The 23,244-nt window shown below is 49.8% G+C and overlaps 1 protein-coding gene across 1 annotated transcript in view; it reads left to right on the top strand.

Moving 5' to 3' along the window:
- The window catches only part of AMFR (autocrine motility factor receptor), a 28,522-nt gene extending 5,278 nt beyond the window's left edge, over positions 1-23,244 (top strand). The window contains exons 2-14 of the mRNA XM_090259545.1: positions 3,133-3,225; positions 4,692-4,856; positions 6,150-6,302; positions 7,723-7,763; positions 7,930-8,062; positions 10,007-10,140; positions 11,035-11,145; positions 11,691-11,881; positions 13,548-13,651; positions 18,117-18,251; positions 19,713-19,796; positions 21,210-21,394; positions 22,209-23,244. Of these exons, the coding sequence (XP_090115671.1) occupies positions 3,133-3,225; positions 4,692-4,856; positions 6,150-6,302; positions 7,723-7,763; positions 7,930-8,062; positions 10,007-10,140; positions 11,035-11,145; positions 11,691-11,881; positions 13,548-13,651; positions 18,117-18,251; positions 19,713-19,796; positions 21,210-21,394; positions 22,209-22,356 (1,677 nt within the window). The 3' untranslated portion in view covers positions 22,357-23,244. The remainder of the gene's footprint in view (positions 1-3,132; positions 3,226-4,691; positions 4,857-6,149; positions 6,303-7,722; positions 7,764-7,929; positions 8,063-10,006; positions 10,141-11,034; positions 11,146-11,690; positions 11,882-13,547; positions 13,652-18,116; positions 18,252-19,712; positions 19,797-21,209; positions 21,395-22,208) is intronic.

The following is a 23,244-nucleotide window of genomic DNA, read 5'->3' as shown; positions in this document are numbered from 1 at the left end:
GATCTGATTTGGGATTTGCTTTTAAATGAGGAATACGACAATGATGTTTTTGTCCATATTTGCAGTTTTTCAAGCCTTTGTCAATTTTAAAGTTGAGAATTTATCATGTCCTTATTGGAATGACACAATGTTTGTGAAATTATTGTGAATTTTTCTGTAAATAGGCATAGAATAAATAATTATTAAGTTTTTCCAGAAAAACACTATCAATCTTAAAAATCTTTAGTTGATTCGAGTCTTGTGTAGAAGTAGTTTTCCTATAAAGTTTGTAAGTGGTTCTTTTTACGTAACTTCCCTTTCTAATATCAGTACACCTGTTCAAGCCTTTTCTTTCCTTCTGTTGACTGATCGTTGTTAGTGCCAATTCAGTGCCAGCTGAGGGGCGGTGCAGAAGGCAACTCGATTCAGTGCAAACAGCCCCATCGTGACGCAGCAGGGCCGTGAGAGCCACACAGCACACAACGGCTCAGTTAGGAGGCAGCAGGGCTGTGGAGGTGGCCCTGGCGTGGGGTCCTTCTCTGGGTGGGCAGCTTCGCTCCACTCCGGTCTGGTCTGCCCTGCCGGCTCCGGTTCTCTCCATTGTGCTCTGGCCAGACGTCTTCAGTATTTCGGCTGCAGTCAGGGGAACCCATCCTCTCTCCACGGCAGAAAGAGAGTGAGCTCCCTGGGCTGGATGGCAGCAGCCTTTCTGGCCTCATGCAAATGAGGACTCCAAATCCTCACAATGTGATTGGTCAGATTGGAGCCGCTGTGATTGATCAGTAAAGATGCTGATGGGGGTATAGCTTCGCAGCTCTGATTAGAGGGGGAAAGCCTTGGTCCTGTGGGTTGAAATACAATCCCAGGAACTCTTTTATGAGGGCTGGCCCCGATGGCAGGGACAGGGACAGGGACAGGGTCAGGGTGCAGCAACTCAGTATAGGCTGCTCCTTGAGGTGCCGTTCAGGTTACAAGGCCCCAGGGCAGAAATGGCCGCTAGGCTCCCCGTTTAAATAGGAGCCCAGTTAGCCGCCAGGAGCCCTTCTTGGTATCTTCTTTCTTAGGGCCCACACTTCTTACCCTTGCTAATGTTTAACTCTTTGATTTAAATTAAAATAGAAAATGGTCATATATGGGTGATAGGGTTTATGAGGGCCTTTTGTTTTGGGTTTTTAAAAAAATGTAAATCAAAGATACAAAATTTTGCACCTTATTTTTGAATTTAGAAAAATTTTAAAAAGTTGAACTGAGAAATAGGCAATAGTACTTTTATGTTTTGTTCTGTGGTCCAAGATGTTCGCGAGTGCTGTTCCGGATAGAGAGATTATTAAGCAACCCTACATGTGATTTCTGTCCTCCTTTGCTCTAACAGCAGCCTGCTTGTTCTGTTAGATGTTCTCTGTGAGCTGCGTGGATCTAATCCTGGAGCGCAGGCGCTAGGTGTGTCGAACTCATTTCTTTACTTCATATGCCTATGTGCAAAAACAGGAAGAATCCTTTTTTAAAAGCATGCTGTAATTAGGCTGGGGTGTGTTTGGCCGATTTTCAGAATCCTGTTCAGCTGGGGGATGTGCCCTGAGGGTTGCGGTTGTGGTTTTGTCTTAGGACCGGATTTTCTTAATTAAATGACTAGGTTTCCATTGGCTGGTTTAGAAGCACAATGGAGATGAGCCTTTGTAACACCTACTTCATCTTGAACTTTAGGGCTCTAAGCGATTTGTCGGAATATTTTGAATGAGGCTGTTCCACTGGGAGACCTAAGTTAGGGCTGTAGGACGTTTGGATAACTAATTTGGGATTTTTTCCCCTGGTTATTTGGATTTAATTACCAGAACAGTTTCTTTTTTTCAGCAGAACTATTTTTTGTTTCAGCTCTTTAAAAATATGTCACACACTTCCTTGCTCTATTAGGCAGGCAGACTAGAGGTAAACATAATTTAATCTTTTTTAATGAATCAGGGCTGTTCTATCAAAGGGTGCATGGTGTAAGATCCTAAGGGGGCCTGAAGAGGCCTTAGCTCCCTTCCTTACATCACTCTTTCTGGCTCCTCTTTCTCCTCCATTGTTTCTTTTTCTTTTCTTTTCTTTCTTTCTTTCTTTTTTTTTTTTTAAAGAAACACTACTTGCTTCTTTTCAAAGTAGAGGAAAGATGACCTGGGAAGAGGAATGTGACCAATTTCATATAAATTTAGTGACTCAAAGACGGAAGCAGCCTTTGCATCGGTTGAGTTGGTGTTTATTTTCATTTGCTCTAACAAAAGTCATTCCTATTGTCTTTACCAAGGTCCTTTGGCTTTTTGGGGTCATGCAGTGTTTTAAAACTCACTTGCACATCAGTAATGTGTGGTGCCACAGTAGCCTCGTGGTCGGGGGCAGCCCACGCTTCCATTCCGTACGCATTAGATTTGTTCAGGTGTGGGGCTGCCCATCCCTTAACTACCGTAAAAAACGAGAGGACGCCCCGGCTCCTGCTGAAGAAGGCTTGGTTCCGTCGGTGTCTCCTGGTTGTCTCTCAGTTCTCAGCCCCTCGGGCCAGTTTTCTTTTTCCTTCTCCCTGGATTCTCACTTCCAGTCCCCTCTACTGTCCCAGGCCCTTTCCTTAAAGGCCAACATCAAGCATAGAGCGAGTCCCTTTCGGTTGGCATATTGTCCCATTACAGTGCATTGTAAAATATACGTATATGTTTTGGTCTCAGTTCTTTGTGTTCTTGTTTGAAGGATATTTGGGTGCTGGGTTTTACTGTTCATGATAACAAAACAATTTCATTTCCTAGAAAACTTTTCTTTGAGACTATCAAAATCTTAATGTAGGAAATGGTGCACCTGGGAGATATCTACAGTTTATAAGGTACAGACGGTTTTATATGCAGTACAGAGTCTGCACACAGCTTGGGGACAGGGGAATGTGGCCTGCTGGAGGGCACGTATTGGGACAAACCTCTGAACTTACTGGCGCCTCTCCTCCCCGCTCCTTACCCCCACCGCCGCCGCCTCCTGAAAGCGTGCCCTTCAGATATTACCTTTCTGGCCCTGGCACAGGGCTGGGAAGGCTCAGGCCTTAGAAATGAAGGCTGAATGACCAGCACAGAATTGGAGAGCTGCTTTTGTTTTCACCAGGAGGAAGTAAACTTTCTTTCTTTGGTTCGGGGACAGGTTCTCGTCAATACTGCCTGCTGCGTTTTGATGTTGGTGGCTAAGCTAATCCAGTGCATCGTGTTTGGGCCCCTTCGAGTGAGCGAGAGACAGGTAAGGCCAGGCAGTGGGGCGGGGAGGTCTTGCCACCAGAATTTCTTTTTAACTTCGCAGTTGATATCATTTCAAATTTCCAGAAAAGTCGCATGAGTACTACGAAGAACTTGATTCAGAGTTAACATTTTATCTCATTTGCTTTAACATTTGCCTGTTGCTTGTATGTACTTATTTTTTCTGACCTGTTTGAGAGCAAGTTGTGGACATCATAGCCCTTTACCTCCAAATACGTCAGTATGTGTTTCCTGAGATCAAGGAGGTTTTCTTGCATAACCAGAGCACAGTGGTCAAAATCGGGAAATTTGGCATTTAATAGGCTATTTTATGTAACCCACAGTCCATATATGATGTAGCTAAGTTGTCCCAATGTTCTTTACACCTTTTTTCCCCATGACTTTTATAATGTAGTTTTTAAAGAAGCACAGATTTTAGTTTGAATGATCATAAATATCACTCTTTAGAATATGGATTCTATTCCAAAGGGATTTATTGACATATTTTAATTTTTCCCCTTTGGATAAGCAAATTAGGGTTATTCCACAAACAGAAAATTAGGTGATTTCTTCTTTTTTTTGGTTGAGATAGTCTGCGTTCTCAGAATGCATATATGAGCAGGATGTGCTTTCCATAAAGAATTCTCTTCTGAGATCATGCACAGATTGTCAGTTCCCCAAAGATTTTAGTGGATCGAGTATAGAATGGTGTATTTTAAAATAAGAATTTAGAACTGGCTTTTAGAATAACAACTTACAAACAAAACTATATTTTACTTCCTCTTATCTCAGTGCTAAGACACTGGAATCTACTCCATTAAAAGTGTGGTGGTGGCTTCACCCCTTACCCCTTCCAGCCCAGATCTGTTACAACATCAGCCGAGGGGGCAGTTTCCAGCTGAAATGCAGTCACTGTGGGGGCTGAGCTCTTAGAGGCTCTTATGAGCAGGACTCTGTGTTTTCCCAGAGACTTTTCATCAGTATTATCACTTTCTCCAAAATAGCCAATCCGGAGTTTTTGTTGTATTTTTTTTTTTATATATACTTTTATTGATTATGGGATGCCAAACAAGCATATGTTATTTTTTTAATCTGAAGGATGATTTAAAAAGTCTAATCTTTTCTGTTGTTTGTTTTAAGAATCCAGAGAGCAGACATAAAAATGATTCCCTCCCCATTCTTTTCTATTTTGTGTCAGAAGTATATGTATTATTTAATTCATAAGGTACTAGACTGATATCACTCCCCGTCTGATGGCTACAGTTCCTTAAGTGATTTAGGATTACAGTCCAAAGCCTGCAGATTACTTTCTAGGTGTCTTACCTCTATTCTTCAGAGGGCTTAGTTTTTCCTTTGCTTTTTATTTTCTCGTGGACAAGTGTTAGAGCTGAGTATCAAATATTTTCTCCACAGAACTCAGCTTTTGTTAGGTGTGATGGCACTAACCTTTGTAAACATTTTTCTTTTTAGCACCTCAAAGACAAGTTTTGGAACTTCATTTTCTACAAGTTCATTTTCATTTTTGGCGTGCTGAATGTGCAGACCGTGGAAGAGGTGGTCATGTGGTGCCTCTGGTTTGCCGGACTTGTATTTCTGCACCTGATGGTTCAGCTCTGCAAGGACCGGTTTGAATATGTGAGTTTTCAGCCAAAGTCTGTGCTTGCTTTGTCGCACGTTTGCCTGTGATGTGAGTGAACCGGGACAGGCATGTTGGGGTCGCTCTCGGGAGGAAGCCCCCCGGATCAGGTCCCCGCGGCCTGTTTCTTGCCTGCGGAATCGTGTCTCCGGGGGCATTTCCTCCCGACCCAGCGTCGCGCCCTGTGACAGCCCACGTGGGGTCAGTTCACCGACACAAACTTCGGATCACAGCGCAAGAAATCTTAATAAATAAGCTGAATGAAAGCTGGTCTCTTCCAGATATTGTCTCTTCTAGACTCCTTCCAGTTTTTCCCCTCACTCTGGGTCTTGGAGCTCTTCTTTCTGATTAGTCTGCACTGTTTCCACCCCGGGCAGGGGCTGAGTTAGCTCTCTGGTTTCCTCAGGCCGAAGAGAAATGAATCCCTTTCCGTCCTGGCACAAGATCTGCCTCTGGGCTTCAGATCAGAGCTCTGCAGGCGAGCCCTCGCTCAGGCCTGCTCCCGAGCTCATTTCCTGGGGCCCGGGTAAACCTCAGGCTCTGCCCTTCGGTGGGACCCCCTCCAGGGCCTTGTTTGCTCTCCTTAACCCGGTCATCATGGGCCGGGGGCTCTGGCACCCCTGTGTGAGTTCCCTTCAGTCTCAGGGTCTTCATAGCTCTTTCCCAGTTCACCCCCATTCAGGGGCAGGAACAGGAGCATCTAACCTTTCTGCCCTGTTTGCTGTCTGCACCTTCCTGCTCAGGAGCTGCAGCCGCAGGCCTTCTTTTCCAAGCTGCTGCCGCTCCTTGATTCTGTTAACATAGCATTATAATAGTAGTAAGTCTGCACCTGGATTACAGTTCCGCTGTCCTAGCCCTGGCGGACTAGGCGCGTCCTCCAAGCGCATCTGGGCGAGGAGGGCTGGAGCCAGATCAGGAGAGAACCAGTGGAATGTGGCGGTGTCCTCGTCCTGCTGAATGTGAGAAGAGGGAGTTACATACCTCTGGGAAATGGCTTCTGGAAGCTTATAATCCCGCAGGTCGGAGGGTCCTTGAGAACCCGAGATGAAAATGTAATGTGTTGTTACATTCAGTAGGTTCAATGATAAAGATCTCTGTTTGTCGGCTCATACCCACATTTAGGTCAGCTGGGGAACTTGGGCCATCGGGTAAAGGGGTGCTTTTCCGTACCCCGCATTCGGGAAGCCCAGGCCCCCAAGCAGAGCCGCCAAGGTTAACCTTGGGGTTCTCACTGAGGTGTCACTGCGGTGAAGGGGACTGAGCCTCCCCCCCTCCCGGGTTCTGTGTTCCAGCTCTCGTTCTCCCCCACCACCCCGATGAGCAGCCACTGCCGGGTCCTGTCCCTGCTGGTCGCCATGCTGCTGGCCTGCTGCGGGCTGGCGGTGGCCCGCTGCGTCACAGGCTACGCCCACGGGATGCACACGCTGGCGTTCATGGCGGCGGAGGTAAGGCGCGGCCACACGTCCGGGGGTTTCCGGGGAAGCTAGAGGGACGCGGGCACGTGACTCCTTGGTCTTCGTTAACAAGCACGTTTTGAGTTCGGTTTTGTGCTGGGCACTGGCGCTGAGTGCTTTCCTCTGCGTTTTCACGCAGTCCTTGCTTCAGCCTAATCAAAAGTGATCATTTTTGCCATCGTTTCAATAGTGCTGACTCCATACTAGGGATTCTTCTAATACCTCTCCTGTATTGACTCGTTTTTACATGTATTTACTCACGTCATCTTTCCTACCCACAAATGGAGAGACAGGCATAGCGCGTGACGTGAGCTGCTGCAGGTCCCAGGGTGGCAAGTGGCACAGTGCAAGTCCAGTGACTCCCAAGCAGGAAGGGACTCGATGGTGGTGATGAAAGGAGTACTCTGGAGTTGTTCTTAGATAATCTATCGTGTTATAGATTTGCTCTTTTGAGCTAAATTATATTTTTATATATATATGGTGTTTCTCTTCTGTGTACGCTAAGATATTTTCCATTTATAACTGGAAGTTTCCTAATCTCAAACATAAATAATTTAACAGTTCTGTTCTTAATATTAATTTGGATAATAGAAAACACCGTGAGGGGTTTATTCTGTTTTTGATTCCCTTCATTCTCTTTTCTTCTGTGTGGGCCAAGTGGGTACACGCAGCGTTGTCTGGAGAGCAGGTAGACCTGTCTAGTTCAGTGGTACCTAAACTCTACTACACCAAGAATTACAAAGAAGCCTTCTGAGGGAACCAGTTGGGGTGACTTAACGCTGTGTAAAATAGAAGCGCTCATCAAGCTACGGGAGTGACTCTTCAGACGGCAGAAGGCGGCTGTAGAAGATGAACAGGTGTAATTGATTGTCACCTACCAATAGAAAAGGGCTCAGTAAAAGTGGGGTTCCTAGATCGTGAAAATAGCTTATGGAAATATGCGGCAGATTAAGGAAACCGGTGAGTTTTATTGAGTTATAACTGACATGCAGCGCTGTGTAAGTTTCAGCTGGGTAGCATAATGACGTGACTTACACATACTGGGAAATGATTATCATAATCAGTTTTGTTAACACCCGGCATTTCCTATTGATACAAAAAAAAAGGTTTTTCTTGTGAGGAGAACTTTTAGAATCTAACTATTCTCTTCGAAACTTTCAAATATACTGCACAGCAGTGTCAGCTGTGGTCACCACATCGTACACATATGTGCTTACATGTCTTATACCTGGAAATGTGCCCCTTTTGATCACCTTCAGCCCATTTCCCCACTCCAGCACCCCTTGGACAGCCTGCATTCAAATTGAACTGAGAAATCTTTGGCTTTTATCGCTTTGTAAAGTAAGTTTGGCCTGAGGAATCCTAACTTTTACTAAAAAGAAAAAATATATCTTTTTTTTAAAATTTACAGTCTCTTCTTGTCACAGTGAGGACTGCTCATGTGATCTTACGGTGAGTAGGAATTTGGGAGGGAGGAGATTGAAGCCTATTTATATAGTTGATTTTAAGATATAACATGTATAGAGTATCTATAAACATGTGACTGTCCTATATCGTGTTTAAACCAAATTCAGTTGTAACAAAAAATATTACAATGACTTTTCTGTATTCATTGCAGATATGTAATCCACCTCTGGGACCTCAATCACGAAGGGACGTGGGAAGGAAAGGGAACTTATGTCTATTACACAGATTTTGTCATGGAGCTCACCCTCTTATCCCTGGACCTCATGCATCACATTCACATGTTGGTAAGAGTCCTCGGAAGGAGCTCAGTGCTTCAGAGGCAGGAACCCCGGTTTGTACACTAACACGTGAAACGTTGGTGGATGAACCACTTTAAGGCCATAAACACGAACACAGCTGTGTCCATCCCTCCTTTTGCCACTGGGTACACAGCAGTGTCCTGGAACCACTTCGGCTGGCACCCCGCCCAAGAGTTTGCCAGATCCTCTAGGAGACTTAGTTAACTCTGCTGACCCAGTCAATAGATAATTCTTTTAGCATAAAGTAAAGGGGATTCTTCTCCCCACAGTTTCTGTGGCTTTTGTTATTTAGCGGTTACTTTATAAATGGGAATGGGAATTCCTGCAGAGTTAGCTACTTCACGGCTTTGTAAGTTTCCCATCTTAGTAATGCAAAACAACCCCTTTATACGTAATTCCTCCCACTTCTTTGTTTACGTTTTACTTTGTGTGCAAGAGATTGCAATATTAAACACCTCCTTCACTGGCTAGCACTTCCTCGATCTCATAGTGGTGAGAATCGGCGTATTTGGTGGGCAGTTTATTTACATTAGAAGCCTATCAAAGTAGTAGTTAAAAATTAACGGGGTTTGACACAGCATATTTCTCAATACCTTTGAAAGTAACTTTGAAGACATACTTAAAAAAAAAGAAAGTATAGTTCTTGTTAAAAAAAAAAGGTGCTCCCCTCCCCCAACAATTGCTCAGAGATCACTGAACATTTTGTTGTATTTGCTGCTGCTTTCTGTATTAAAATACATTCATAAATTGAGATATTTGGACATATCATGTAGGCTTTCTTAGCTGATATATTATGAACATTTTCCTGAGCTAGTAACACTTCTTTTAAACCATTTTAATGCCATCAAGACCCAAATTCTGTCATACAGATGTATGATGAATGGGGTGTCTAGATCGTATTCAGTTGTTTGCAAGATCATATCTTTATCACATACTTGTTTTCTTAAGGTGGTTTTAGCCTGCTTTTTTCACTTAGATATTCTTTTCCCATATAATTACTCTTCAGAAATGTTATCTATAAAATACTGATGTGTAATATAATTAAGCCCCTGGCTGGTTTGGCTCAGTGGATTGAGCGTCGGCCTGCGAGCTAAGTGTCGCTGGTTCGATCTTCCAGTCAGGGCACATCAGAGAAGGAAAACTCTGACTCCAAAAAACCTCCGCTGCCTTGCGGCATACCTCTTCAGGGGAAAAGCTAGGGGAGTAAACCCCGACAGAAAATCCGGAGCCGGAGTCCCTAAGGCGGTTTGACGTTGTAGTCAACACCGGCAACTCCTGCGGCGCACCTGAAGCCAAGCTGTATCGACTCCGTCTTTCCCTTGGACCCTTCAGCTGCGAAGAGAGGGGGGGTCTGCTGCATGGGCAACAGCAGACCCTCCATATCACCCTGCCCAGGCTCTGTAGCTTCAGCTTTACTGGAGAGGACACTCCAGCGTCACCGCAAGATGTCGATTCAACACGGGAGGAGACAGATACCATGTCACTCCCGAGTCGGACTGCACAGCCATTCTCGGCGGTGCAGATAGACTCTTAAGAAGCTACACCATCGTCTCTCGAGACGGACGGCTGCCGACGAATATAATTAATAACTGTACAATATTACATATATGAATTTACAGCCTAATTATTCCCCTGCTGGGCATTTTGCTCATTTCCTGGTTTTCCTTTTTATAGTCCTGTGGATGTATGTCTCTCTGCGTAAGGCTTTTAAATATCTGATTAGTTCCCCAGTAATGCTCTCTGGTAGTGGGATGGCCGGGCCAAAGAGCACGCCCCTTGTGAGGGCTGGGGGACAAACATGGGCATTGCTCCCTGGAAGGCTACTCCGGCTCAGCCTCACCAAGAATTAAGAGCTCCTGGGGCACACCTCCCCCTCGTCCCTAGCAAGTTCCCACTCACTGTCATCGTGTGTTTTACTCTCTTGTCCAGTTATTTGGCAACATCTGGCTGTCCATGGCCAGCCTGGTCATCTTTATGCAGCTGCGCTACCTGTTCCACGAGGTACAGCGCCGGATCCGCCGGCACAAGAACTACCTGCATGTCGTCGGGAACATGGAAGCCAGGTGAGTGGGCGCGGGCCGCCGCCGCCTGGGGCAGCTCACCTTATCTACTCATATCTACTCATTTTACGGTGTTTTTGGTCCTTCTCTTTTCCTTTTTAACCCTAACCAAGTTGACTCATTTTAGATCTTTAATAATAATTAATGCAAGATTATATGAAAACTTGCTTTTGTAAACTGGTGACGAGACGGGCTCTGGAGTCAGGCTGCCCTGGCCTGAACCCCCACCCCGGGACTGGGTGCCATTTATTTAACTCTCTGGTCCCCGTCCTTCCTCGCTAGGGATGGAGCAGAGCCTTCTTCCTGGAACTGTTGGGAGGGTTCAGTGGGATAATATGTGCCATGAGCTTAGGGTGTGTGTTCTAGTGCTGGCTGCGTAGCATGTGCCGAGTAAATATTAGGTTCTTATTATGTCATTTTTATCATCATCATTATTATATGGAAGCTGCCTTGGGCATCTGCCCTCCTTATTTTAAGAAGGTGGGTATCACTCATCCTGTGTACATGCATGCTTTCACACGCACTCTCACACACTCACACACTGTTAACCTCATTGAGGGAGGCACTCGCTTGCCAACCTGAGGCTAAACCAAGCCTACAAGTGTGAAATCAGTCGATGCCCTTTTTGTGTCCAAGGGGACTGTTTGGCTCTCTGGGGTCTTAAGCCCTCTGATTTGCCCAGGGTTCCCTTGTTAAGACAGAGTTGGTTTCTGTGTGTAAATTCCTGGCTTGCTGTTTGATGGGCCGTGAAGGAAAGCAGGGGTAATGTTTTTAATAGTTGGCGATTTTTTCTTGAATTCCTCCGTATCTGCGCCGTTGGAAAGATGGCGTCTCTAAGTGGCACTCAGCATCCGATTGGGGAGTTGACCCCTGCCGGGCACGCTCTGTTGTTCATAGGTTCGCAGTTGCGACTCCAGAGGAGCTGGCTGTCAATAACGATGATTGTGCCATCTGCTGGGACTCCATGCAGGCTGCGAGGAAGCTGCCCTGCGGACATCTCTTCCACAAGTAGGAGCCTGGGGAAGAGCCATGGGGGCCTGGTGTATTGTCCTGAGCATGCAGGTGCTTTTTGTGCCTGGGCTCAAGGCGGATCCTAGCAGCGCGGTGGGGACATGACCTCAGACTGGCCAGGGTGCTCTTCAGGACTTTGAAGAGAAGGCCAACGTTATGGCAGTGTCAGTGGGCAGCTGAAATAGCGGGGGAGAGCAGGTCATGGGGGTAGAGGACAGTTCAGCCACGTGGCGTTTCAGGGGATCAGATGGAGCTGGAAGGGAAGACAGTGAGCCCTGTGATGACTTCGTATGGAGAAGGTCATGACCAGGAGCTTGGTAGGTGACACTGTACATTAATGACAATGTTCACAGCGGGACGTTAGACTAAAGTACAGTTGAGTGAAGCAGGGCAAAGAGGTAATGTCAGCAGATGTTTCCCAACATTGAAACCTCACCCAGCGGTCAAACTAAAATTATAACATGTTTGATAGATACACGCAGAGTGGGTCTGGCGAATGTCACACATGTGCTGAGGACATATTACTCTGCACCTTTTGGTAGCTCCTGTCTCCGTTCCTGGCTGGAACAAGACACCTCCTGCCCCACCTGCAGACTGTCTCTGAACATTGCCGATGGCAATCGAGGCAGGGAAGACCATCCCGGAGAGAACTTGGACGAGAATCTGGTTCCCGTCGCCGCTGCCGAAGGCAGGCCTCGCCTAAACCAGCACAATCACTTCTTCCACTTCGATGGTTAGTGGGTTTCAACCTCTAAAGCCATAGCCAAGGGGCTGATGCGGACAGGCCAGTTTAATATAATATTTAAGTTTTAATCGAAAAGGTCCAGAAGACATCGATAGCACTGAGGGGTTATTGTGGCCCAGGCATCCTGCTAGATCTTGTGTGAATGAGGGCGGGGTGGGCAGGAGGAGGAGGAGTCACATTGAGTCAGCCGTGCCCGCCGGGAGCACACGCGATCAGTGCAGTGTTAACTGTTGTTCCTCATTTATTGCACTGTGTGTACCACAGAATGTAGGCGCATTGAGCAGCCTTTCCAGGGAGTGTCAGAGCAGAATGAGAGGTGGCACTCTGTTTCTTTGCCCTAAAATATGAACATTCCGTCTCCCAGCAGTGGTGGAAGGAGTTGGAATAAAAACCACACTTAAAATTCTAAGGCTATGGGTACCATATCAGGGGTGGTTGATGATCCTTCCAGAATTCATGCTATTGAGCTGCTCAGTTTCATCAATTCCAATTCTGCTAAATTTGATGAGTTTGTATTTCTCACTGTAGAATGCCAGGTCTCCCCGGTGTTCCGTGCGGAGGCGTGCTAGCCAGATCTCTGATTTGAGTTTGCAGGGGTGGAGCTTGGTGGGAGCGGGGGTGCATGGGTGAAGCCCCTAATAGAAAGGACTGTGGGGAGTCAAGTCTCAGGAAGAGGTGACGAGGGCTGCTTGGCTGGCCAGACCATGGACGCTGGGCATAGAGGGGGCTGCTTTGGTGCCTATTAATTAAGGCCTCTCCTAGGTAGGACTTCTGAAATGTACTAGCTGGTCTTGGACATGGGTTCTGGCTAGATAATCTATTATTTTATGAATAGAAAATAGAAAAACTCAACTTTATTTCTCCTTGGCAAGTAGGTAAGTATTGTTTTTGTAAAGTGCACATTTTGTTGGGCAGGCCCTTTGAGTGGCCATTTCACTTGTTTTTGTATTCCACACCTCCGTGCTTCTTGTGAAGGAGAGAAAGAGAACCCGTACAGGTGTGGCTTGGCATTGCTGGCGTCCTACCTCAGGGTTCCTCAGAGAAACAGCAGGGGCAGCAGACTTCCTGGTCCCATCAGTTCACAGCCTGCGTCAGAACTCTGAAATGAATTTTGAATCAGACCACCAGGCCTTTAAATCACATTATTAAGGAGAAAATACTTATGAAAGTAATTGAGAAAATGATGCCTCTGAATGAGTAGTATTTGTGTACAGTGTGAAAGAGAGGAGCAAAAACCCGTCTCCTGTCACAGCTTTAGAGCCACAAAAACCTCTCTGGGTTCCGGGCCCCTGGATCCAGGGCAGCTTAGTGGTGAAGTGTTCTGGCACCTGCCTGACTGGCTTCAAGTCCTGGCTGCCTTAATTAAATTGTGTGATCTTGGGCAAGCGACCTAACTTCTGAGTGACTTAGAGGCCCAAGGCCAAGGGACCTGGAAGTCAAATCTCTTAAGAACAGTAAAATGGGGAAAATACTAGAGGGTACCGGGTAGGGTTTTAGTGAGGATTGAATGAGCTAATGTGTGTGAAACCCTTAGGACCAGAGGCCTGGCACGAAGTGAGGCCGCAGTGAAGACCAGCAGGTGTCGTGCAGTGGCCAGCACCAGAGGGGCGGACACGGGAGGGGTCTCTAAACCCGCACTGGTCCTTTGTTTTAGGGTCCCGGATTGCCAGTTGGCTGCCGAGTTTTTCAGTTGAAGTGATGCACACCACCAACATTCTCGGCATCACGCAGGCAAGCAACTCCCAGCTCAACGCGATGGTAAGAGCCTGGCTGCAGGGAGGAGGGGGTTAGCACTCGGGGGGCAAGGGGCTGGAACACGCGCCGCGGGAATGACCTTGTTGGTCTTCCCTTCACTCTGGGAGAATGGCAGGATTTTTAGGGCATCTTAGTTATTAACTAGGATCACTCAGATTCCTGTGTTTTAAAATTTGAAGCTGGTTTGGAAACCAGCTTTCATTTTACTTGTGTGGCAGATGATCGGACCTTTCTTGGGCGCTATTGGTTCACTGTTGTGGTCTAGGCCAGCGATTTTCACCCCGTGTGTCATAAGAATATTTAAAATATGCACTACCTGACTCTTCAGTCAGGGCCACTGACCTCTTCTCCTTTCGAATGTCAAATAAAAATATGACAACAGCCAACACAAAAATAGCCATCTGGTGTAAAGGCCCCAACTCGAACCATAAATATCTAGGTCAGGTAATAAAGAGGGTTCCATCTTATTGATCACATCACATAATAAGGTTGTGTCTGATTGGTGAATTCTTGGTACCAGAAATCCTTATATACAGGCATAGGAATCTGATTTTTTAAAGTAACTTTGGAGTAAAAAGAGTAGGTAATTACATTTTTTTTTTTTGTACATCAATCAAAATTATACTTATCCTTTTTTTTTTTTTTTTGTCACATTGGCAAAATATATTTTTTGGTGTGCCATGGAATTTTAGTAATTAGTTAATGTGTGACCTGAGATGAAAAAGGTTGAAAATCACTGATCTAGGCCAATCTGGGACTCTGCTGATTTTATCCAAAAATAGTGGTGGAATTATTGACTGGAGTGAATGATGTGCCTTTTATTAAAAACTGTGCTAGGCCTACCGAATGTGCTTTTTTTTTCTTTTCTTTCATCCTCTTCCCTCCCCCAAATAAATAAATACACACACACACACGAGGCATTTAGGCATGCTGCTGGCTTAAGGATATTGTTCAAACACTTCAAGATTCTTTGTATTTTTCTAAAGCTTTGTCATACGGTGCATATTTTTATTTTAAGGTGTTGGAGAAACATGTTTGACCCCTGTTGAAATTTAGTGTTCACCGTGATATACATGCAGGAGTGTTAACATGCCAGCCGCCTCGGTCCTGCTTGAACAGGGCTTCTGGCTGACGCGGGAAAGCCTGGCCAGTACTGCTTCAGAAGGTCATCGGTCATTTTACTTATTCATTAACCTTAGTGTATTTAGTCAACCAATTGGTACTGAAAGCCTGCTCCTGTGACAGGCACCACGCCGTGTGAATGGTGTGCAGCACCTGCCGTGTAAACAGGTGGGTGTGAGCCCTGCTCCCCAGACGTGTGGTTCTCGCTGGGGAGGCCGACTGGAGACGCAGACAAGGTCATGGCTGCTGGTGGACGCTCTGAGGGCAAGCAGGCGGCGAGGTGGTACGGGGCTGGGGGAAGGCATTCTGGGAAGCGCTCCCTGAGGAGGTGATGTTTAAACCGAGACCTGGAGGACGAGAAGGAGGCAGGTGGCGGGGGGGGGGGACGTGGTGAAAACAGGTGCAGAGGCCGCGAGGTGAGAGAGTCGTGGAAACAGAGGCCGTTGTGGTTGGAACCCAGCGCATCGGGCACCACGACTGAGACAGAAGTTGAGATTGTAGAGCCCGGCTGTGCAGGGACTTGCAGGCCACAGGCCAGTTTAAATTTTGAAATGAAAGTATTAGGCCATTCAAGGCTTTCTGTCCCATCCAGGGGACCGATGGGATGACTGTGCTGCTGATAGGAGAACGGATGATAAAGGGCAAACGCGGAAGCAGTGTGACCAGGTGGGGGGCTGACGCAGTAGCGCAGGCAGCAGAAGCTGGTGGCTTGGGCGGGGTGCGCGCAGGAAAGATGAAAGGAAGTGGCAGATCCAAGTATTTCTAGAAGATGAACTGACAGGACTTGACGAGGCTTTGATTTGGATGTGGGGGTTAGTGGGGCGAGGGAAGAGGGCAGTGCCACGTATTGAGATGGGCAAGATGGGGTGGGGGGGAGCAGGGGTGAGTGCAGGGCCTTGGCGCTAAGTCAGGATGACTGAGAGTCACCCACAGAGATGTCACGGAGGCTGTTCGCCCTAAAGAGATCAGGCTGGCGATTCACATTTGGGAGTTTTAAATCTATTGGTGACAGTCAAAGCTGGGGACTGGCTCTCCTCTGGGGCGAAGGAATAGCTCTCAAACAGGAGAGCTCAGCAGGGAGGCCTGGCAGGGAGGGAGGAGCCGTGGCGGTGACAGGAGAAGGAAGGAGTCAGGAGCCGCCATGCCTGCGGGGATTCTCAGGAGATGAGGTCAGAGAAGAACACGTGGGAGTGGGAGGGGGTCGCTAGCTGGAGAAGAACAAGCCGTTTCAGTGGCCTCAGGGGTTGAATACAAGATCGTGGTGATAGAAACATGTCTGGGAGCCGAAGAAAGAGGCAGGGCCTGACAGTGTGTTGTGTTACAAGAGGGAGCAGAGGGCTGGGGTAGCTTGATGGGGATGTGGCATCAGGAGAGCCTTTTTTCTTTTTCAAACACGTTTGAACAAGTCATTTATTGACAAGTTTCAAAACCCACAGAGGAGTATCCAGTGAGGTCATGCTGCCACTCGCCTGCGTCATCTGCAGAGTGGGAGTGACGTCACGGTGGGCAGAGACCGACTGCAGCCTCAGGCGGCCCCTGACTGGCTCCCCAGGCTCCAGAGACTGGAGTCCGGCACCTGGGGTCTCTCCGCAGGCGGGTCACTTCACCTGCCTCCCCACAAGCATCAGAGAGATGTCTTGGAGTGGGTGCGTCTGGAATTCTCAGGCGGGCCCTGGTGTTCTTCCTCCAGCTCTGTGATGGAGTGGAATAGCCTATTTTTAGCACAGCTAATTGACTAGAACCATGCATTTGTTTTTATTTTTTATTTTTTATGAAGGCCCAATATTTAACTTACTGGATTTTCTGGAAGAAAAGCTTTGGTCTAATAAAATGAACTTCAGGTATCTTCTTGCTTGGGAAATGAGGGGATGCTGTGGAGGAGCAGAGATGACTGTTAGCTGGTTTTTGGGGTTTTTATGGACTCTTCTCTGGTTAGCTCTGCTTGGACCTGGGCAGAAGTGATCCACGCATATTCACATACACGATGAGAGGTCCCAGGACCTAGGGGACCCTTGGCCTTCTGCTGTGTGCCTGCTGTCTCCTGTACCGGCAAGGAGTCTAAGCCAAGCTTTGTGCACGTTTCACACTGATCATCTCTCAAGGCCCTGACATCAAGGCTCGTTCTCGGTCCTTACAGTTCCAGCGGCCCGATCTTAGGGGCCACTATTCTGATCGTAGACTTGATTGTACCCCTAAAGCTGTTATGCTTCTCTGTCTCTCTCTTTTTTTCTTTTGATTGCTGGGACTTTTCCACAAATAAAACCTGGCCATGAGCCCTATAAAAGAAATACAATATTCCCTCACTTATCACGGGTATTACGTTCTAGACACCCCCGCGAAGTAGGAACCTTACATTTATTCTACACTCTTAAACCTACGTCACTTTAACAACATACGTATACAGTACCACAAAATCCCATGATAGAGCGAAAAACCCGTGAATAATAATTACATATAATATTTTTAAAACCCTGCGATACGTGAGGCCGTGATAAGTGAACCATGCTATAGAGAGGGACGGCCGTATGCATGAATGGAGAACAAGGTCTGGAGCCTCTTTGATGGAACTATGGGGGGTGGTCCGCTGAGGCTCGTGCCCGCTCCCCCCACCCTCCCCAGAGCCCCAAGTGGACGGCGACGTTTTTAGAGTGTAGTTTGGAAACTATGGCTCCAGAGCAATCTTAGCAGTTCACATTCTTTATAATCTTTTTTATTCAAATTGCAGTGTCATTTACATGTACTACATTCCCCCTGTTCAGCACCTGGTTCTGTGAGTTTGGTCAAGCTCACAGAGTTGTGTAACCACCACCATTATCAGTCTAGGGAACAGTTCCGTTCCCCCTCCCCCCAAATCCCATGGCACCCCGTGTAATTGCTCCCTCCCCACCCCCACAGCCGCCACACTTGTGCCCACTCCGAAGTGTCATATAAATGGAGTTTTTGAGTCCGGCTTCTTTCACGTAACATAATGCATTTGAATTTCATCCCCGTGGTGTGTCTCAGAGGTTAGTTCCTTTGCGGAACTGCAGCTTTAAGAACACGTTTTTATATCCAAGTTTATGCGCACTTTAAAAAGTGGACTGCTCTAGTTGAGCCTGTTCTGGCGCCCAGCTGAGCCTCTGGGGTCTTCTTGTTTTGGAATTAGTGTTGTCTTAAGTTACGGGCTCGGCCCCCTGGGAAAATACACGGGGGAGTGTGCGGCTGGGCAGTGATCTGCAGAGGAGGGGCCCTTCCCTTGGTTTTCAAGGCAGAACGCCAAGTTCAGTGCCCTGCCTGCCCCCCACCGTGAGCTCAGCGAGGACCTGTCCGGGTGACCGTCTCTGTGGGTCTGTTTGTGTTCCCGCAGGCGCATCAGATTCAAGAAATGTTCCCCCAGGTCCCCTACCCGCTGGTGCTGCAGGACCTTCAGCTGACCCGCTCAGTGGAAGTGACAACGGACAACATTTTAGAGGGACGGATTCAGGTCCCTTTCCCCACGCAGGTAAGCTGGGGTTGTAAGCATGGCAGCCGGGGTCTGCCTTCACAAAGATTTAATCCCCTAGACTTCCGTAGTCACTCTAACAACTAGACGTTATTTATGACTCGATGAAGCGTTTCTGTAGTTTCCCTAACTTCCCAAATGACGAGAACAGACAGAACAAAGACGAGAACAGAGGTATCTGGGTCATTTTCTTTGTGGCGACAGATGCCACACACCAGCCTGCCCTCGTTGGCCCGGGAGGTCAGGGCCCTGGATCCTTCCGGACGAGGATTGGCCGCCTTTTTCTGTGAAGGGCAGATAGAAATAGTTCAGCTTTTGTGAGCCATACAGTCTCTTCGTAACTTCCCGGCTCTGCCGCCGCAGCTCGGAGGCAGCTGCAGAGAATGTGTAATGGATGAGCGCAGCTGTGTCCCAGTGAGCCCTGGACACAAGTGGGAGGCCCGCGGGCTGTCGGCGGCCGCCACCTGTGTCGAGGAGATAATGCTGTCTGCCTCCGCTCGGCTTCCCACGTTGGCGTGGATTTCCATTAGGTGTAATTAGCTGTGTGAGGCTTGCACGCGTGACTGTTTGAAAAAGGTCAGGGTTCCTGGCGCATCATCTCTAACCCCTTTGGTGGGTGCAGGAAGTATTCACATTTTAAAGGCAGGCTTTCTGGCAGGACCAGGGAATCATCTACCAAGAAATTACTCAACGTCAGTGTATAAAAACATGGAAATCTATTAACAAAATCCTAAAACTTGGGACTCTTTGAGGAGGGAATGAGCCTCGACTTTGGTGTCAAGTGGGCTGGGATTATTAGCGGAGGCTCAACTGCTTGACCTTGCTGTTGGCTTTGGATCTCCCAGCCGCAGCCCCTGGGACACGGACTCACATCCCCCTCTAGTGCCGGGAAATGTAGGCAGCAGAGGACGCTGGGAGGCGAAGAAGGGAGGTGGCTGGGTTTGCTGTCCAGCAGGTTCTGGTCTGGGGTGACTGGAGCTGGTCCACTGGGGGCTTCTGGGACCCAGTTTTGAACACAGTGTTCCCGTAAATCATTGGTTGAGGGCCGCTTCTGGGGGCAGTTACCGCGTGCAGGCCAAGCGAGCGCCCGGGCCCGGGGAGGCCTGCGGACCCGCAGCGGCACAGGCAGGGCCCCGGAGTGGCTGCAGCGCCGGCCGAGACCCCGCGCTCCCGGGACGGAGAGCAGCAGCCCCCGTCTGATGGGGCGCTGAGAAGATGAGGGCGGTGGTCAGCTCAGCGGTGTCCCGCCGCGTGTGCCGTCGTCCCTTCCTCACTTGCGTGGCTGCTGTGACTGGGAGGGAGAGGGAGCGTGGAGCCGTGGGTGGCGCTCGGACCGGTGCTGTAGGCCTGGGGTGGCTCGGACTGGGGGGTTGCCGAAGCTCCCCCTGCACTCCAGGCTTCCCCTGCACCCGTCCTTTAGGCTCAGAGGGCTCTGCACTGACTCGTCCTGTCTCTTTTCAGCGGTCGGACGGCATTAGACCGGCACTGAACAGCCCTGTGGAAAGGCCCAATGGTGACCCGGAGGAGGGAGCAGCTTCTGGCCCGGTAAGGTCCGCACACCGGGGTCGGGAGCAGACGGCTGGGGCCTGGGATGGCCTCAGTCCTGCCTTTTACGTTTGCGAGGTGCAGGGTGAGGGGGTGAGAGAGGGCTGTCCGCCTTATCCGCCCCAGTATTTAAGGTTAACGCGGCACACAGTGCCCGCGCTGTGGCCTGCGTTTCTGCAAAGTGATCCTCACTCCCGGGAGACTGATGGTCGTCCTAGGACCTGGAGGAGGACGGGGTCACGCTCCCCTGGCCAATCTGCCACCTTGAGCATGAGTGGTAGTACCAGGAGGCTAGAGGAGGGCTGGGCCTGGACTCAGCAGGACTGGACTCCCCCAGACCCAGATAGGGTCTGCCTGGGCTCAGCCTCCTAGGGGGGAAGCATAGAATTGTTCTCCCCCACACCTTACCTGTCCCTGTGGGCATCCCCAGGTCCGTGAGTTTCACAAAAGCAGTTACGGGAAACAGCTCTGCGTAGTTTGCAGGGCAGAGGCCCCTGTCCCCACACCTCGCTCTAGCTCACACTCTGCGCACCTAGTTCACGTCTTTCTTCTGTAATTCTCATTGGTCTAATCGATGACCATACTTTCCAAAAACTTTCTTAAGCGACTGGAAAAAGCATCCCCACGCTACCCTGTTGTGTTTTGTGTTGAGACATGCAGGGCCGCCCACACACGGGCCAGGGTCTGCGGGGCACCAATGCCTTGCGCACGGCCAGTCGGGCCGCTTCTCGGAGCAGCTACTTTAAGGGGCTGCTTTCCCTGCAGACAGGAAGCAGTTGTCCCCGCAGATAGGAGACAGGAAGAGCTCCTGAGACTTTGCCAATTCTGTCCCTGGTTAAGTTTTTCATACCCAGACCCACCGCTGGATTGGGCAGCCTTTGTAAAACGGTGCCTGGCTTCCGGAGCCGGGGCTCGCTTGTGCGTTTCCAGGGTGCGGAGAGCTGGCTCAGCTCGGGTTTGATGCGGGAGAGCTTCGGGCACCTGGGAGCGCAGCACCTGCTTTAAGAAGATCCTTAGAATTTACCCTTTTATTTGCGTGACTGTTCTCAGAGTCAGTGAGGGTATTAAATCTGTGCGGTGAGCAATTATTAGAATCGGACAGGAAATTCCCAGAATGCAAACGAGCAGGTGACTTTTTCACGTTCCAAGAGCACAGTCTCGGGGGGCCTGTGCATTTACCTGTCCCGCTGACGCCGGGCAGCCGCTGTGTGCCACGTTTGGGGCCTGGTGGTGCATGAGCCCAATGCGCGGCCCGCCCTCAGGAGCCCGCCGTGTGGCTACCCCGTGCACGGGACAGGAGAGGGGGTCCCCTTTGGGTCCGGGAGAAGGCTCTCTGCGGTCCTCTGGCCAGGCAGGGGGCCTGCCCGGGAGGCCGGCTGTGCTCACGGCGCCCCTCGCTTCCTCCGCGTGCAGACGGAGCGCGTGCCGCTGGACCTCAGTCCGCGGCTGGAGGAGCCGCTGGACTTCAGCGAGGCGGAGGCGGAGCCCAGCGAGGGCGAGGACTTCGAGGCTCGGGGGAGCCGCTTCTCCAAGTCCGCGGACGAGAGACAGCGCATGCTGGTCCAACGGAAGGACGACCTCCTGCAGCAGGCTCGCAAGTAAGTCGGCTCTCCGGCCCGGCTGGTCCCAGTCCCAGGCCAAAGCCTGTGGCCTGAAGGCCTTGTCCTGTCAGCCCACGGCCATCTCTTGAAAAGAGATGCCCACATTGGACAGCCACCCACTCCGGCTAGAAACTAAGGGATTCCAGCCTCCTGAAACACTGGTGGACCCGGTGCCGCCGGGCTCCGCTGTGACTTCTGGCAGCTGCTGCTGTCGCCTGTCTTGCAGACATCTCCGTCACCTGTACATGGATGGCACGCAGGTGCCAGCGTGTTCTGAGCTCTTTGTTAATTATTCTGATTCTTTTGACAACTCTGAGAGGGAGCACTGTCACTATACCCATTTGACGGACCTGAAGCTGCCGAAACTGAGACCCGGAGGGGTTGACACTGGTGAGCAGCCTGGCCCTGGAGCGGACAGCAGGTCGGAGCCACCCGCCTCGTGTCGCTGCAGCTGGAACCTGGAGTGTCCCCATGCTGTGCCGGGGCTTCGTATTCACGCTCTTGGGGACAGGGCCAGCATGTGGTCATGCGGGCAGGTTTGGTGTCCAGCACAGGCCTTATGAGGGGGCACCTGGTCCTGTGTGCGTATGTGGGAGGGGACAGCCAGGGACAGGGCCTGCCGAGCTTGCTCCCGGTGCAGAGAACGCTGGCCCGTCTGCTCGGGGCTGGGAGTCTTCTTCATGGGCCGCTGCGGAGTGACAGCTTCAGGTGCCTGCAAAACAAGGAGGTGGAAAATGAACGCGTGCCCTGGGGTATGTGTGCCCCTGAGCGTCCCTCACCTCTCATGCCAGGCCTTTGCTTTTTGGTCCAGGCGTTTCTTGAACCGAAGTTCTGAAGATGAGTTGGCCTCAGAGAGCTGCCTGGCCTCGGAAAGCATGGCCTCTGACCCGGTGACCCTGCGTCGGAGGATGCTGGCCGCGGCCGCGGAGCGGAGACTTCAGAAGCAGCAGACCTCCTAGCGCCGCCTGGCCGCCCCCCGCCCCGCCGTCCGGCAGCGCGCCCACCGAGGAGGCTCGGCCGCGCTCCGCCTGCTGCCGGGGAGCGTGGGCTTGACTGCACCGCCGCTGTATAAAGCATGTGGTCTTCATAGTGTTTGGACAGCTGACAAATTTAATCCTTTTTTGTAATACTTTCTATGTGACATTTCTTTTCCCGTTAGAAACACTGCACATTTTAACTCTAGGCATGACCTCTTCTGGCATTGGCTGGACTTCTTCGGGGTGGGGAAGGTCAGGAGGAGTGGGCAGCCAGAGACCCGGAGGCCGGCAGCTCCGATGACTGCTTTGTGCCTAAGTCACAGCACAGGCTGGTGTCTCAGCTCCACATCTGGCAGGAAGTTGGGGGGCAGGGCCCGGGACCCCTGAAGAGCAGAGGTGCACAGCAGGAGCCCACTCCGCACCACTGAAGTCTGTCTGGTCAAATGCTGTCCTCCGTCGGGAGGCACCCAAAATGTTCCACAGACCGGGCCCCTGGGCCAGCGAGGCATCTTGGACAAACAGCTCTTGGTTTGACACCTAGAACATCCCGGGGGTGGCCTGCTGGGTCCCCATACATCCAGGACTTCCTGTCTGAGTCCCAATTGAAACTGGCGGTGCTCCTGCGTCTCCTGAGTTTACCCTGTGTGTCTGTCCCTCCCGGTCTGCATTTCCCCGCCTGGGACACGGGGCTGCAGCACTGAAAGGGCGGAGCAGCCGGCTGTGGTTTGTGGTCTGAAGTCCCTGGTCAAGTGAATGGGGCAGAGCCTGAGGCTGCGGATTGGTCCTTGGAGGAAGCGTGGGCCTTACCAGGTGGGTGAGGACATTCTGGAGGGCTTTATTGAAGAAATAAAAGATATCCTTTGTATCTTT

The sequence above is a fragment of the Furipterus horrens genome, unplaced genomic scaffold, assembly GCF_987537825.1.
Source record: "Furipterus horrens unplaced genomic scaffold, mFurHor1.1.pri manual_scaffold_13, whole genome shotgun sequence".
In the NCBI taxonomy this organism is placed as follows: Eukaryota; Metazoa; Chordata; class Mammalia; order Chiroptera; family Furipteridae; genus Furipterus; species Furipterus horrens.
The sequence above is the reverse complement of the archived record's forward strand: the minus strand, read 5'-3'. Positions and strand labels throughout refer to the sequence as shown.